The following is a 17,212-nucleotide window of genomic DNA, read 5'->3' as shown; positions in this document are numbered from 1 at the left end:
CCCTGATATACTGCGGTCTCTTTTTGCATTTATTTTACCTTGAATGCAAAGAACCCCATCCATTTCGGAGCAACGATAAAGAAAGTGGAAGTAGAAACTTACACAAAAGTTTTCTTTAATATCAGAGGCAACGCTGTAGCGTTGCCTATAGTAAAGGCCATACGGCTCCAATGTTTTATTATTATTTATTATTTATTTATTTTTTTTCCCAGAGGCACTTCATATGTAAGGGGTTGTCATAGAACCTTCAAAGGGGACTCATTCGATTGGAAATCGAGAGTTCTAGTGCCCTTTTTAATAGTCGAAAATGATTGGAGGGCACCTGGCCCCCCCCCCCACGCCCATCATTCCCCCAAACACATCCAATCATAATTTTGAGATAGCCAGTTTGTACAGCGTAGTTGATTTCCAGATAGAAAAAATATTTTTGAGGAGGATACCCCCCACAACCCTCAGGGCAAGGGTTTTAAGTTATGCCCTGGGGGCATATAAGGTTTTATAGAAGGCGTTGTCGTAGAAACTTCAAAACAGGCTCATTCAATTGGAAAATAAAGAACTAGTGCCCTTTTTAGTATTCGAAAGTGATTGGAGTGAAACTAGCCCCCCTCCCCCCCACCCCCAACATTTCCCCCAAAACATCCAATAAAAATTTTGAGATAGCCATTTTGTTCAGCGTAGTTGATTTCCAGATAGAAAATATATTTTTGAGGAGGATACCCCCCCTCACAACCCTCAGGGCAAGGATTTTAAGTTATGCCTCGGGGGCATATAAGGTTTTTATAGAAGGCGTTGTCGTAGAAACTTCAAAACAGGCTCATTCAATTGGAAATTAAAGAGCTAGTGCCCTTTTTAATAGTCAAAAGTGATTGGAGTGTAACTAGCCCCCTCCCCCCCCACTCCCATCATTTCCCCAAACACATCCAATCAAAATTTTCAGATAGCCATTTTGTTCAGCGTAGTTGATTTCCAGATAAAAAAATATATATTTTCGAGGTGGACACTCCCCCACAACCCTCAGGGCAAGGGTTTTAAGTTATGCTCTGGGGGCATATAAGGTTTTTATAGAAGGCGTTATCGTAGAAACTTCAAAATAGGCTCATTCGATTGGAAATTAAAGAGCTAGTGCCCTTTTTAATAGTCGAAAGTGATTGGAGTGTAACTAGCCCCCCCCCCACGCCCATCATTTCCCCAAACACATACAATCAAAAATTTCAGATAGCCATTTTGTTCAGCGCAGTTGATTTCCAGATAGAAAATATATTTTTGAGTTGGACACTCCCCCACAACCCTCAGGGCAAGGGTTTTAAGTTATGTCCTGGGGGCATATTAGGTTTTTATAGAAGGCGTTATCGTAGAAACTTCAAAACAGGCTCATTCGATTGGAAATTAAAGGGCTATTGCCCTTTTTAACAGTCCAAAATGATTGGAGGGCAACTAGCCCCCCCCCCCCCACGCACATCATTTCCCCAAAACACATCCAATCAAAATTTTCAGATAGCCATTTTGTTCAGCGTAGTTGATTCCCAGATAGAAAATATATTTTTGAGGAGGATACTCCCCTAGAACCCTCAGGGCAATGGTTTTAAGTTATGCCCTGGGGACATATAAGGTTTTTATAGAAGGCGTTGGCGTAGAAACTTCAAAACATGCTCATTTGACTGGAAATTAAAGGGATAGCGCCCTTTTTAATAGGCGAAAGTGATTGGAGTGTAACTAGCCCCCTTCCCCCCCCCAAGCCCATAATTTCCCCAACCACATCCAGTCAAAATTTTCAGATAGCCATTTTGTTCAGCGTAGTTGATTTCCACATAGAAAATATATTTTTGATGAGGACACTCCCCACAACCCTCAGGGCAAGGGTTTTAAGTTATGCACTGGAGGTATATAAGGTTTTGATAGAAGGTGTTGTCGTTGAAACTTCAAGACAGGCTCACTCGATTGGAAATTAAAGGGCTAGTGCCCTTTTTAATAGTCGAAAGTGATTGGAGTAAAACTAGCCCCCCACCCCCACGCCCATCATTTCCCCTAACACATCCAATCAAAGTTTTGATTTAGCCATTTTGTTCAACGTAGTTGATTTCCCGCTTGAAAATATTTTTTTGAGGAGGAAACTCCCCCAGAACCTTCAGGGCAAGGGTTTTAAGACATGCCGTGGGAGCATATAAGGTTTTATAGAAGGCGTTGTCGTAGAAACTTCAAAAAAGGTTCATTCGATTGGAAATTCAAAGGGATAGTTGCCCTTTTTAAAAGTCAAAAGTGATTGGAGGGCAACTAGCCCCCCCTCCCGACGCCTATCATTCCCCTAAACAAATCCAAGCAAAATTTTGAGATAGCCATTTTTGTTAAGTGTAGTTGATTTCCAGATTGAAAATATATTTTTGAGGAGGACACTCCCCCACAACCCTCAGGGCAAAGGTTTTAAGTTATGCCCTGGGGGTATTTAAGGTTTTTATAAAAGGCGTTGTCGTAGAAACTTCAAAACAGGCTCATTCGATTGGAAATTAATGGGCTAGTGCCCTTTTTAATAGTCGAAAGTGATTGGAGGGACGCTAGCCCCCCCCCTACTCCCATCATTTCCCCAAACACATCCAAACAAAATTTTGAGATAGCCATTTTGTTCATCTTAGTTGATTTCCAGATATAAAATATGTTTTTGAGGAGGACAATCCCCCACAACCCTCAGGGCAAGGGTTTTAAGTTACGCCCTGCGGGCATTCCGAGGGCTAGTGCCCTTTGTAATAGTCGAAAGTGATTTGTGGGCAACTAACCCCCCCTCTCACGCCGACCTTTTCCCCAAACACATCCAATCAAAATTTTAAGACAGCCATTTTATTAAACGTAGTTTTTAAGATCTGGAAATTAGGTCTTTGGGGATTACAACTCCCCCAAAGCCCTCAGGGCAAGGGTTTTAATTTAAGGATTCTCCGAATCCTTCATATTATTTCTTATGGAAGGATGCTCGTATAAACTTTAGAGAGGGCTCGTTTGATTGGAAATTGAAAGTTCTTGTTCACTTTTTAAGAGTCAAAAGAGATTGAAGGGCAACTAGCCCCTCTCCCTCCTCCAAACCCTCAATGCATCAGATAAAAATTTTGAGATAGACATTTTGTTAAAATAGTTCAAAGTTCTGATAACAAAAACTCCGGTGTCGACACAGTCGTCCGTTATGCCCCAGGTGTAGGCGCTGTAGGTTATGCCCTGGGGCATAACAGGGCATAACTTATTAAGGGGGGTTTATAACTTATGGGAAGGGGTTTTGTATGGGAAGAACACATAGGAAATCTATTATAATTATCCAATTATAAGGTTAAAATACATACTGTGTGATAGATGCAAAATTGCTTTGGCACACAAATTCCTATTAAGGCCAATTCCAAACAGCCGTGATCCCTTTGTGTCAGCAAGTAAAATGGTCTAAACCCCCTTATTGGAGCTATTTTTTCAATCCATTCATTGTTGTCAATAGTTATAACCAATACGGTGTTTGGTCGTAAAATGGCTCATAATTTAACATGGTATTCACGTGATGGTAAGACAGCAAACCTTATTGATTATGTTATAGTAGACCGAAGACTGGCAGGATCAATACAAGATACTAGGGTATATAAGAGTGCTGTTATTGATGTTAAAAGTAAAGATCACCATCTAGCAGTGTCAAGGGTTAATGTAAAACTGAAATAACGGAAGGGTAACTACCTCCTGGGAAGTTATGGTGTTGGTAGACTCCAGGATAAGAATTTGAGAGAAACTTTCCAGGAACAGTTGAATGCTAAACTTGAGAGTTTAAAATTTGACAATTTGGAAGATGGTTGGAATAATTTTAGAAAAATAATCTGTGCAGTTGCTGAAGGTGTGTTAGTGAAGAAATATATGACTTCATATAATAATATTATTTAAAAATCTTTTTGTTTAGTAGAAAAGAGAATGGACTTTTAAAAGAATCATCTGAGTGATATACTATATGAAAATAAAAGGAATATAAAGAAAGTGAAGAAAGCATTAAAATATGAACTAAGGAGGTGTGAAGTGGAGGCCATGGATAAAATTGCTGAGGATCAGGAAGATGCAGCTAGACGACATAATAGTAAAATATTGTACTGGCACGTTAACAAATTGAGAGGGAGTAGTCAATCCGGACATGTCCCAGTTAAAGATAGGAATGGAGTCGCAATTAGCAACAAGGAAAAACTAAAGAGAGATGGGTCGAACATTTTAAGAACTTGCTTAACCGAGATAGAGTTGCAGGAAAAAATATAGAGGAAAATGAAAAAGTTCGTGATACTTTAGATGTGAAGGAAGATTTGTTTTGTGAGGAGGAATTAGCAACAGTACTAAAAGCATTAAAGAATAATAAGGCTCCAGGTGCTGATAGGGTGGTAAATGAGTTTCTTAAATATGGTGGCTCTGAGGTTAGAAATAAGTTATTGAAGATCATGAATATGATCTTTGAAAAAGGGGAAGTACCTAACGATTTTAGGAAAACCTTAATTAAGCCACTTTACAGGAAAGGTGATAAAAGTGAGTGTAGTAATTATCGAGGCATTAGTTTGATCTCTGTGCGTAGTAAATTCCTTAGTAATATGATACTTTTTAGACTGAGAGATTCAGTAGACAAATTTTTAAGAGAAGAGCAGTGCGGTTTTAGAAAAGGTAGAAGATGTGTCGACCAAATTTTCACTCTTAGGCTAATAATTGAGAAGTGCCTGAGTTTTCAAACACCTTTGGTCCTCAGTTTTATAGATTACGAGCAAGCGTTCGATTCTGTTGATAGAAGAGCTTTAGTAAAGGTTTTATCCTTGTATTGTATACCAGACAAATACATTAAAATGATTAGTGCTATGTACAAGAATAACACTGCTGCAGTTAAGGTAGGAAATGAGGTTAGCAGCTGGTTTTGTATTAAATCAGGAGTTAAGCAGGGCTGTATTCTATCCCCATTTATATGGATTATTTTGATGGAATTTGTTTTAAGGAGCACAGGAAAGGCAATGGGAGACCAAGGAATCAAATGGGGGGGAAAAAGTCTCCTTGACTTGGATTATGCTGATGATCTAAGCATCCTAGATAAAAGTTTGAGCAAAAGGAATGAATTTTTAGAGGTTTTGCGAGTTCAGAGTGCTAGAATAGGAAGTCAATGTTAAGAAGACAAAGTCATTAAGGCTGGGAGTAAGGGAAGGTGAAAAAGTGACTTTGGGTAACGAAAAGATTGATCAGGTGGGCAGCTTCACTTTCCTTGGTAGTATTATTAGTAAAGACGGTGGGAGCAGTGAAGTTGTTAAAACTAGAATAGCCAAGGCTCAGGGTGTTTTTTCACAGTTAAAAAAAGTCTGGAAGAATAGGAAGATAAGTCTGCAAACCAATATTAGAATATTAGAAGCTACAGTGATGACAGTGGTCAAATATGGCTCTGAAGCATGGACGCTCCGAAGAGCGAATGAAGATTTGCTAGATGTTTTCCAGAGAAATTGCTTAAGGATTGTTCTGGGTACCCGGCTGACTGACCGTATTTCAAACAATAGGCTATACGAAAAATTTAGTTCAATACCGCTCTCTAGGGCTATAATGAAAGAACGGTTGAGGTGGTTAGGGCACGTTGTACGGATGAAGGATGACACATTGCCGAAGATTGTTCCTTTCGGCCAACCATTTAGGGCTAAACGGAAAGCAGGTCGTCCCCGTCTGGGGTGGGAGGACGTCATAAAGAAAGATTTAAAGGAAATGGGAACTTCGTGGGCAGGTGCAAAAAGGGAGGCTTTGAATAGATTGGGGTGAAGGAGAAGCGTGCGTAGCTGTGTTGGCCTCAGGCAGCTTGGTGCTACGGCAAGTTGTTAGTAGTAGTAGTAGTATTGTTCATATACAAGGTTTTTATCAAAGAGGTAATCGTATAGACTTTGATAAAAGCCTCATTCGATCTAAATTGAAAGTTCTAGATCCGTTTTTTAAAGTCAAGAATAATCGGACAGTAAGCACCCCCCCCATGCCAAAAAAACTTGAAACTGTTTGCAATCAAAAACGAACAAAAATTAAATAAAAAAAAATTCCGAAAAACAAGTTTTCAAAGCAAAGTAAAGGCAATTTTAAACTTAAGCTCAGGAGATACAAATACTTGTTAAAATTCAAACTGAAAACGACCAGAAATTACTATTAAAGGATAAATTAAACCCAAAACCAACATAAACTAAATAAACAATCATAGCAAAAAACATACAACAAGTAATAATATAAATGAATAAATAGATCTTAAAGCGAGTAATGCTTAGATTGAATATGAAAAGCTATTAAAGTAAAAATGAAACTTAAAACGAACAGAAATTAAATAAACAATCAATGCAAACAAAACATACAATATATATTAATGTAAATGAATAAATAAATCTTAAAACGAGTGAAACTTAAATTGAATATGCAAATAAACTGTGAATCCAATAAAAATAACTACAAACAAGAGTTTGGGTATCTTCTCGCTGCAGAAGCCTAAAACCTACTATATCATTGGCGCTTTACTGAAAACAAATTATATTATAAATGTTTTCTTTTGTACTTAATATTGAAAATAAATATTAAAATTACAGAAACATTTTGAACTGATGAGCTTTTAGCAATTAATATCATTATGCATCAAATATTCAGTTTAATTTATTAGTTCTTTTAGTTTGTTTTGGGTTTCATTTATTCTTTAATAGTAATTTCTGGTCGTTTTGAGTTTGAATTTTAACAGGTATTTGTATCTCCTGAGGTTAAGTTTAAAATTGCCTTTACTTTTCTTTGAAAAACTTATTTTTCGAAAAATTTTTTTTTTAATTAATTCTTAAGAAATATCAAATCCTGAAGCTCTCTAAAAGTTTCAATCAGCTCAACTACTCATCATTCAGCCACTAAAAAAATTCCCTTTAAAGAGAATGTTTATCCTAGATGACAAGTCTACATAAACATATTAAAAAAAATAATAAGAAGACATTTTACCAGAAGAAAGAACACTGTTTAAGTATTCCAAAAAACCTTCTTCCTTGATATCATTGTCAGTAAATATGAAGGTTGTTCCTTTGCCTTGAATTCCACAAGTCCTATATAACACCTTAAGATCTTCAAGGAAATTGCCAACGTTGTATGACCTAGAAAAAGGCACACGAACAATAGCTAATAAACACCTTCATGCTATTCAAGGAAAAGGAAGAATTTCCAAGGAAAGGTTACTCAAAGTGATACTGAAGGAAAATATATTATGTTCATTAAAAATAGCAGAACGAATATTATATTTTGAGGTAAACAACCATTTTTCGGACATTTCTTTGACATTTTAAGAACAGTAGAGACCCAATTAAATAGAACTTTCAGGAATCAATTCAAATATCAAAGCCTAAAAATCACTGAAAGTTCCAACTACCTAGCTCAAGTACATATCTTTAAGATATTAAAGATATTTTATCTGGAGAAGTATTGTTTATCCTATTCAAACCTTTGCATAAAGGCTAATTATATCTTTGTACATAGCATCTTTAGCATAAACGATAAAAATATCATTACTATTCCTGCTTGGAAGTATTTTGACCAAATCATCCTCAATATATATCCTCATGAATATCTAAATATTAAGAGATACACGTGGGCATCTCTTCATATTTAGATTCGTCAAAGCGGTTTTGAATAATAAAAAAAAAAATTAGCAGGGGCGTAATTTGCTATGGAGCAGGGAAGGGGGGGGAGCAACTGCCCCTCCTAGACCTTTGTCCCCCCCTCTCTGAGACCACGACTTGCCCTCCAGCTGAAATTTAATTTCTTCCAAAATCTTGTCAAAACTAAGATAAACCTGCGTAATTCAAGCATCAACAGAAACACATCAGTATTTTAGTACGTATTTACCTTTATAGTACTATAAGTTATCTTTAAATAGTACAATAAAGTACCTTTATAGCACTTTTAAAGCACTAAATAGTACCTTTATGGTACCAAACGGCTTATTTTTTTAGTTTTTACTGTCATTTTCACTGGATCTGGAAAATTGGCTATAACTTGCCCCCCCCCCCGGATCTTGACGAAATTACACCGCTGTTTTTTTAGTGGTTGCTTAAGAATGAAGACTGAGAAAAAATCTTCCAAGAATTTTTATTAGCGATTCTGAAAAGACATTGGGATATCTGCAACCCAATGATGCTTAAATGCGCGGAGTTTGAGACACATTAGGATAATATTATCCTAGTAATAAAAAAAAAAAACAATTCCAAATTGCAATAAAGGATAGGAGAGAAACGGAGCAGGATTTAGAGTTGTCCCACAAAAGTAACGGGTCCAATTTGAACACTATTTAGCAACGATACCAAATAACATTAACAATATCAATTATTCGCCTTATGGGAGAGAGTTCTTGGGGTAGAATTTTTGAATTTGTTTTTTGTTGATGCAAAATTATTGTTAAATAAAATAACTCAGAAAAAACAATATCTCCTCCACTCACGTCCATCGAACTTAGAATTTCAGACACAATAAGAAATATTACTGATAGCCATATTACTCAAAAGAGAAAAAATACAAAAAAATATTAGCAAAAAAAACAAAAAAATACAAAAAAATATTAGAAAAATAACAAAAAAATGTTAATTTAAATTAGGGTTTATGTTCTTTAAGAAGAGCGTGAGAGAGCGAAATGATCGCAACTGCTGCTGAAGTACTTTCCATGTACATAACCACTAATTCTAGGGGGGAATTTCGACTTAGCTGTCGGTGTTGGAAGTACATAGATGCACAACAAAAAGTGTATGTTCAAACGGCGAAATGTTATGTCAATCGGACCAATCTTTTAAAATAATGATGTTAGCAGGCCTGCAAAAACATCTGAAAAAAAAGTATGTGATAGTCTGTAAAATGATGACATTGTTAGTGCCAGCACCGATTGACCTAACATTACGAGGGCTTTATCATGTAGCCAGTTTAACTTCTGTGAATGTGACTTTAAAGCTCAACGCCAATTCGTAAAAAATATTGAGGTTAAAGCTTAAGAAGCACCTTATAAATTAGAATAAGTATGTTCGTTGGGTATTGGTTACAGGGCTTCCTCATAATCGCTAAGTTTCCTGAAATTTTGACCTTGTCCTTTGTGATATGGTGCTTGAACTAAAGCGTTTTGTCAATTAAAGCCCAAAATTATATAACCTACGTTAATAACCTGTGTTTAACCTATGTTATGAATCTCCTAATTGGTCAAAGCGCGGTTTCAATACCAATCAAGTCAGGAGCTAGCAAACCAACACTTGCAAACGAGAAGAAAAATAGCATTAGGAGTTACCATAACATTGAATTTGTAAAACTCTAGATATTTTCAAAATGATAGATATTTCCAGATATCTCATTAGAAAAATATAGTTCAAGAAAACTGGTATCGCTGAATTCATTTCGATATCACTTTGGTCAACTCACCCTGGAGCAATGATCAGATTTGAAAAAAAGATACATATATATATATATATATATATATATATATATATATATATATATATATATATATATATATATATATATATATATATATATATATATATATATATATATATATATATATATATATATATATATATATATATATATATATATATATATATATATATATATATATATATATATATATATATATATATATATATTCTCTTGTCACGGACAAACTTTCTAATATCAATACCAAGAAAGGAGCAAAGGATGGGGCACAACTTCCTTACTATTGAGAGAACTGTTAAAGGTTAGTAGGTAAATGTGACACAATTTGTCTGCCGCAAGGGTGTCAATTCTTGAAAAATATGGAGGATAGGGGCAATTTTCTTTTTAAATGAACCTAGAGAAAAATATGTGTTTTTCCGAATCAAATGGGGGGGAATACTCATGCTCTTTTCAATTTCCCAGTTAAAATAATCAAGAAAAGCATTTTGAAAACTCAAACAAGATATGTTAGAATTAGGACTGGGGAATCGCCAAACTTTAAAAGTTATTTTAGATGTTAATCGGACTTCAATTTGAAACTGAACCATCACATGCCTGCTAAACAGAGCTTTCCGTTAGAGAGAGAAGACATAGCTTAATGAAACGAAATTTTGCCTGAACAACTCGAGAAGGTCTTTTCCAATAGACACTATAAGAGCCCCCTCTAAGTCACACTATAGGCTCTGGCTTAAGAACAAGCAAAAACAACCTTTTTTAGGTCCCAGGTACGAATTATACACAGCCTTTCAAAAATTAAATAAATATTAACCAAATTATCCTCAGATCTTCCCATAAAAACCACATTAGGTTAGACCAGGGGCGAAATTTGATTTGGGGCAGGAGGGCAAATACCCGTGCCAGACCTTGGTTTTTCCCCCCAGACCCAGTTTGTGCCAACAGCTGAAACTTAGGTCCTTCAAAAATCTTGTCAAAATTATGGTAAGCCTGTACAATTAAAGCATCCCCAGAAACTGGTCAGTTTTCTTTATTGTATCTTTACCTTTATTGTCCTAATTGTCTAATTTTTCAGTTTTCATTGTCATTTTCACTCGATTTGGGAATAATGGATCCAACTTTGCCCCCCCCCTCAAAGGAGTTTGACGAAATTACAACACTGGGCTAGATCATTCACTTTCTATTAATAAATTAAAGTTAGATCCGTTGAAAAAAAAGAGTAAAAAAAAAAGAAAATTTTGATACTATAATGCAATTAAGGGATAAATATGCAAATACCTTGTCAGTGTTATTTGAAATGTTTTGTAACCTGCAATGAAAGAGGCCAATTTCGTCAAGGATTGCTTTCCTGATCCACCAACTCCAACCAACAGGACGTGTCCTCCGGGGTGACGAAGTATTCGTGATATCTGGAATAGAAAATTCAAGAAGCTGTGCTATTTTCGTAAGCGTAGATTATGATAGTCAAGCCTTAACCTAAACAATTTTGATACCAAAAAATCGAATTTTTTTTCTCATATTCAGCTTCTGAATTTTAGTTCCCTTTTTCCGTCAAAACTTACCGAATTATTCCTTTTTCAAAACAAACCTTGCAAGGAAGGCTAGTTAGTTTAAATTAATCTGAATTCATAGCGTGCTCTTAAAGGTAAACTAATATGCACAGAAAGAGGATTGTGGTTTAGTTGCTAAGCTGTAGTTTGACCATCTGTTACTTGGACTGTTACTTGGACTGTAACTTGGACTGTGGACTGTTACTTGGACTGTAAGCTGTTACTTGGACTTTTAAATTCTCATTTCTAGAGTCTTACACGCAAAGGTAACCAAGCAGGCCCATATTTATCAATGCGCCTACTAGGCCCGTGCTTAGGGGCGCACAAAGCCAGGGGGTGCAATAAATCAGCACTGAGTTATTTTTTTCTTTAAAAAAACTGGACTGACGGGATTTATCGTCAAAGTTCCAGGCGCACTCCACCGCCGCGCTGCCTGTTCACAGAAAAGTGATTTTAAAACAACACACAAATTTTGCGGTCACTTATAAACTGTCAGATGTCTCACAAGAATGGTAGCTGAGAGTTCGGTATCACATCTTTCTTTCATTACTTTTGGCTTATCAGTTCAGTACTTCCACTATACCCGAATTTTCGGGGATTTTGCCGAAAATCTCGTAAAAACGGGGCGGCAAAACGCTTGGGCCTACAAGCGTCAAGACTTTAAATGTGGATCTGTAACTATGACTTACAAATGGAAATAGGTTAGCCGTAGCTGTGACCTACGTTAGACCTACGTTAGCTGTAGGTCATAAGCATAAGCGCTTTTAATCTAAAATACGACAAATTTTTTCTTCACTTCAAAATTATTTCAAATTATCAATTGCAGCTCATCTTCAACATCGAAATAATTAGAACAACTGAATGTGTAAATGGGGAGAAACTTAATGAAGAAAAGTGGAAGAAACTTGCCCTTTCGCCATGATTTATTGACGAGGACATATGCTTTAATAAGAGACAATTGTCCATCATCTTTAGATATGAAATCATTTCAAATGTTTCAGACAGACAAATTGGCTAAGTCCGTAGATGCAGCTTAAACTGACCGCAGGGGCGGGGGTATCCCCCTGGTTTGCACCAAATTGTCCTTGATTTCTAATTTATGTTAGTTATAAAAAAGCTGTATATTAGACTACTATTTACAAATAGATGTCACTTGATACGTAAAATCGGTATGTATCCTCCTTCAGTCTCCCTCGCACAACAAATACAGGCCCACAACAGAAGAAGCCCAGATCTGGGTCATCAGAAGCAAGCCATAAAAAAAAAATCACAGATTAAAACTTCAAAAAGGGTCAAATAAAGGGTCTTTCCACCATAGATGGAGTGGGAAGAAATCATAAAGAAGGATTTAAAGGGCATTGGAACTTATTGGGAGAAGGTAAGGAGTAAAACATCGATTAGATTGAGGGGGAGGAGGACTATGGGCAGCTGAGTTGGTCTCAGGCAGTGGCGGATCCAGGGGGTGAGGGGGGCGCGCGACCCCCTAACGTCGTCTAAAGTAGTGTAATTTATTTCATTAACGCAGGTTTGCGTTAATTAAACTTGCTCCTAACGCATGTTTATCGGATAAACCTATTCCCCCCCCCCCCCGAAAAAATGTCGTGGATCCCTGGTCTCAGGCAGCTTACTTTTTTAGGTTCGTATCTTTTTTTTATAGGTTGATATTTCCTCTTGCCTCTTCCAAAAACTATTGCATAATAACTCGTATAAGTTGTCATACTTAATAATAAAAGGAAAAGGTTAGAAAAACTTGCCATCAGTGGGGGTTGAACACAACTTCTAGCTGTGTTCATCAGCAGAAGCTTCTAGCTGTATACCTAGACAGGCACAAGGAAGATTTTTCTTAATGTTCAATATAGATTTTATTGTTCAACACATAAAAAAAAATCAATATAGGCCTACTGAAATAATACTTCAAACACAAACATCTAGTAAATTAGGAAATTACCAGAAAGTTAGGAAATTACCAGAGAGGTAATTACCAGAGAGGTAGTTAGGAAATTACCAGGTTTCACGTATTTTACTTTACCGCTAAAACATCCTTGTTTCAAATTAATAATAAAAACCTTTTTCCACAAAATAAGTTTTCCAAAGAAAAGTAAAGAACTCCATTAAACAAAAAATGAGCAAAAATAAAATCAAATAATCTACCAAGCGTGAAGCTACCGCAAATCAGCATCGATAAATAAGTGAAACCCAAAACGAACAGAAATCATAGGCAGTGCGATGGCGCTGCCTAGGTAAAGAATAATGTGGGCACAATGTATTATTTTTTTTTTCTCAATACCCGGGAACTTCGTATCGAAGGAATTTTTTTAGAAACTTCGAAAAAGGGCTCATTTGATTGGAAATTGGAGTGGCTAGCGTCCTTTTTGATAGTCGAAAGTGATTGGAGGGCAACTAGCCCCCCCACGCCCATCATTCCCCCAAACACATCCAATCGAAATTTCGAGACAGCCATTTTATTCAGCGTAGTGAATTCCCAGATAGAAATTATGTTTTAGAGGAGGACACTCCCCCACAGCCTTCAGGGCAAGGGTTGTAAGTTATGCCCTTGGGGCATATAAGGTTTTTATAGAACGCGTTGTCTTAGAAACTTCAAAAAAGGCTCATTCGATTGGAAATTCAAAGTGCTAGTGCCCTTTTTAATAGTCGAAAGGGATTAGAGGGCAACTAGCCCCCCCCCCCCCCACGCCCATCAAACCCAAAACACACTCAATCAAAATTTTGAGATAGCCGTTTTGTTCACCGTAGTTGATTTCCAGATAGAAAATATGTTTATGAGGAGGACAATCCCCCACAACCCTCAGGGCATAGATTACATGTTATGCTTTGCGGGCAAAGAAGGTATTTTTAGAACACGTTGTCGTACGATCTTCAAGAAGCGCTCACTCGATTGGAAACTGAAATGGATAGTACTTTTTCTAACAGTTAAAAATGATTGGAAGGCAACTAACACCCCCTTCACGCCCACCATGTCCAGAAACACATCCAATAAAAATTTTGAGATAGCCAATTTGTTCCACGACGTTCAAAGTTCAGGAAATTATACCTTTGAGCAGGAAACTCCCCCAAAGTCTTTGGGGCAAGGGTTATAAGTCATGCCCTGGGGGCATATAAGGTTTTTATTGAAATCTTTGTCGTAGAAACTTGAAGAAGGGCTCATTCAATTTGAAATTCAAGGGGCTATTGCCCTTTTTAAGTGCCATTTTAAGAGTGGCTTGTGCCCTTATTAATAGTCGAAAGTGATTGGAAGGCGAATAACACCCCTTCCACGCACACCATTAAAAATCCAATAAAAATTTTGAGATAGCCATTTTGTTCAGCGTAGTTGATTTCCACAAAGAAATTATGTTTTGAGGAGGAAAGTCTCGCACAGCCCTCAGAGCAAGGGTTATATATTATGCCCAGGGGGCATATAAGGTTTTTATAGAACGCGCTGTCGTAGAAACTTCAAAAAGGGCCCATTCAATTGGAAACTGAAATGCCACTCTAAATAGTCGAAAGTGATTGGAAAGCGAGTAACACCCCTTCCACGCCCACCATTTCTCCTAACACACCCAATAAAAATTTCGAGATGGCCATTTTGTTCCATGCAGTTCAAAGTTCAGAAAATTATACCTTTGAGCAGGACACTCCCCTCAGTCTTCAGGGCAAGGGTTATAAGTTATGCCCTGGGGGTATATAAGTTTTTTATTGAAATCTTTGTCGTAGAAACTTGAAAAAGGGCTCATTCGATTGGAAATTCAAAGGGTTAGTGCCCTTTTTTAAAGTCAAAAGTGATCTGAGGGCAACTAACCCACCTCTCACGCCCATCTTTTCGCCAAACACATCCAATCAAAATTATTAGATAACCATTTTATTAGAAGTAGTTGACAGTTTTGGAAATTAGGTCTTTAAGGATGACGACCCCTCCCGCCCCACAAAACCCTCAGGGCAAGGGTTGTAAGTTATGCCCTGGGGGCATATAAGGTTTTTATTGAAAGCGTTGTCGTAGAAACTTCAAAAGGGCTCATTCAATTGGAAATTGAAAGGGATAGTGCCTTTTTTAATAGTTGAAAGTGATTGGAGAGCGACTAACGCCGCTCTCACGCCCACCATTTTCCAAAACACATCCAATCAAAATTTTGAGATATCCATTTTGTTCAACGTAGTTGAAAGTTCTTGAAATTAGGTCTTTTAGAATAATAACCCCCTCAGAGCCCTCAGTGCAAGGGTTGTAAGTTATGCCCTGGGGTATATAAATTTTATATAGAAAGTTGTTGTAGACACTTCAAAAAGGGCTCATTTGATTGGAAATTGAAATTGCCATTTTTAATAGTTGAAAGTGAGTGGAGAGTAGTTAACCCCCCTCTTACACCCACCATTTCCTCAAAAACATTCAATCAAAGTTTAGAGATAGCCATTTTGTTCAACGTAGTTTAAAGTTCTGGAAATTATGTATTTATGGATGACAAGCTCCCCAAAACCCCAAGGGCAAAGGTTGTAAGTTCTGCCCTTGGGGCATATAAGGTTTTTATAGATAGAGTTGTCGTAAAATTTCAAAAAGGGCTCATTCAATTGGAAATTGAGAGGTCTAGTGTCATTTGTAATAGTCGAAAGTGATTGGAGGGTTAATAACCCCCCTCTCCCGCCCACCATTCCTCCAAACACATCCAAATCAAAATTTTTAAATAGCCATTTTGTTCAACGTAGTAGAAAGTTCTGGAAATTAGGTCTTTGAGAATGACAACCCCCCCCCAAGCAGTCAGGGCAAGGGTTTTAAGTTTTGTCCTGAGGGCATATAAGATTTTTGCTTAAAGTGTTGTCCTAGAAACTTCAAAAGGGATGATTTGATTGGAAATTGAAACAGCTAGGGCCATTTTTAATATTTGAAAGTGATTGGAGAGCGACTAACGCCCCTCTCATGCCCACCATTTCCCCAAACACATCCAATCAAAATTTTGAGATAGCCTTTTTGTTTAACATAGTTGAAAGTTCTGGAAATTAGGTCTTAGAGGATGAGAACCACCCTAACAGACATTAGGGTAAGGGTTGTAATTTATGCCCTGGGGGCATATAAGGTGTTTATAGAAAGTGTTGCTGTTTCAGAAAGGTATCATTCGATTGGAAATCGAAAGGCCTAGTGCCCTTTTTAAAAGTCGAAAATGATTGGAAGGCTTGGCATTTTAATAGTACAGATCGATTTAGGTAGAATGTATGATATTTTGTTGTTGTTTAGACCAGAGCACTTTTTATCGAAGGAGTTGTCTTGGAAACTTCGAAAATGGCTCATTAGATTGAAAATAGAAAGGGCTGATGCCCTTTTTAATATTCGAAAGTGATTGGAGGGCAACTAATCCCCCTCCCACGCCCACCCTCCCATTTGCCTATATGTTTAAAAACTAAATGTTGCCTTAAGATTAAATCAAAATGCACTGTGTTAATGCTAATTCCCAATAAGGCATCTCTGCAGTATCCCAAGAAAGACTGAGGGTATTATGTTCAAACTTTCGGGGCTACTTCTGCTCTTAAACTTTAACCAAATGAAAATAGCGTAAGTGTATCCAATCTATCAAAGAATGTAAACAGATTTTTTTACGAATGGTATCAAGTTTTCCAATTCAGGTCAGCTAGAGGAGATATGAAACTAAATTAAACAGCACTATTTGTGTCCAGATCTTTAAAAGGGTGTATGTTGTTAAAAATTGGTGAAAGTTTTTGTCCAGCACACAAATAGCAGGCTAAACTATAAAGTCTTAGAAAAAAACGGAAAGATTTAAAGTATTATTTTCTTTTTCCCTGAAAAGACCATGTCAATATAAAACGAACAGAAATTAATTAAAATAACTTTTTCCACAAAATAAGTTTTTCAAAGAAAAGTAAAGAACTCCATTAAACAAAAAATGAGCAAAAATAAAATCAAATAATCTACCAAGCGTGAAACTACGACAAATCAGGATCGATAATAAATGAAACCCAAAACGAAAAGAAATTACAATAGATAAGTGAGTCAAACTCTAAACGAGCAGAAATTAACATAAGTTGGGCGCAAAACCCCTATGCCTTCCCAAGGCCAGAACAAAATTGCACTTTACTGAAAAAATACAAATGAATGTGCATTGTCAGTTTAATATACATATACTGATATTTAATAATCAAAATTTTAATATTATTTGATTTATTAAAGTTATAAAAAAAAATTATATTTTTTTCAGTAAAGTGCAAATTTTGTTCTGGCCTTGGGAAGGCATACTAAATAT

At 36.7% G+C, this 17,212-nt stretch overlaps 1 protein-coding gene across 1 annotated transcript in view; it reads right to left on the bottom strand.

Annotated features, from left to right (window-relative positions):
- The window catches only part of Dhc1 (dynein axonemal heavy chain 1), a 432,221-nt gene that overhangs the window by 130,224 nt on the left and 284,785 nt on the right, over positions 1 to 17,212 (bottom strand). Inside the window, exons 31-32 of the mRNA XM_089098586.1 lie at positions 10,699 to 10,829; positions 6,964 to 7,112 (exon numbers count right to left, since the gene is read on the bottom strand). Coding sequence (XP_088954712.1) covers positions 6,964 to 7,112; positions 10,699 to 10,829 — 280 coding nt within the window. The remainder of the gene's footprint in view (positions 1 to 6,963; positions 7,113 to 10,698; positions 10,830 to 17,212) is intronic.

Source organism: Artemia sp. Qi Xiang Cuo, chromosome 13 (assembly GCF_049724085.1).
Source record: "Artemia sp. Qi Xiang Cuo chromosome 13, ASM4972408v1, whole genome shotgun sequence".
Taxonomy (NCBI): domain Eukaryota; kingdom Metazoa; phylum Arthropoda; class Branchiopoda; order Anostraca; family Artemiidae; genus Artemia; species Artemia sp. Qi Xiang Cuo.
This window is presented reverse-complemented; position numbering and strand designations above follow the sequence as displayed.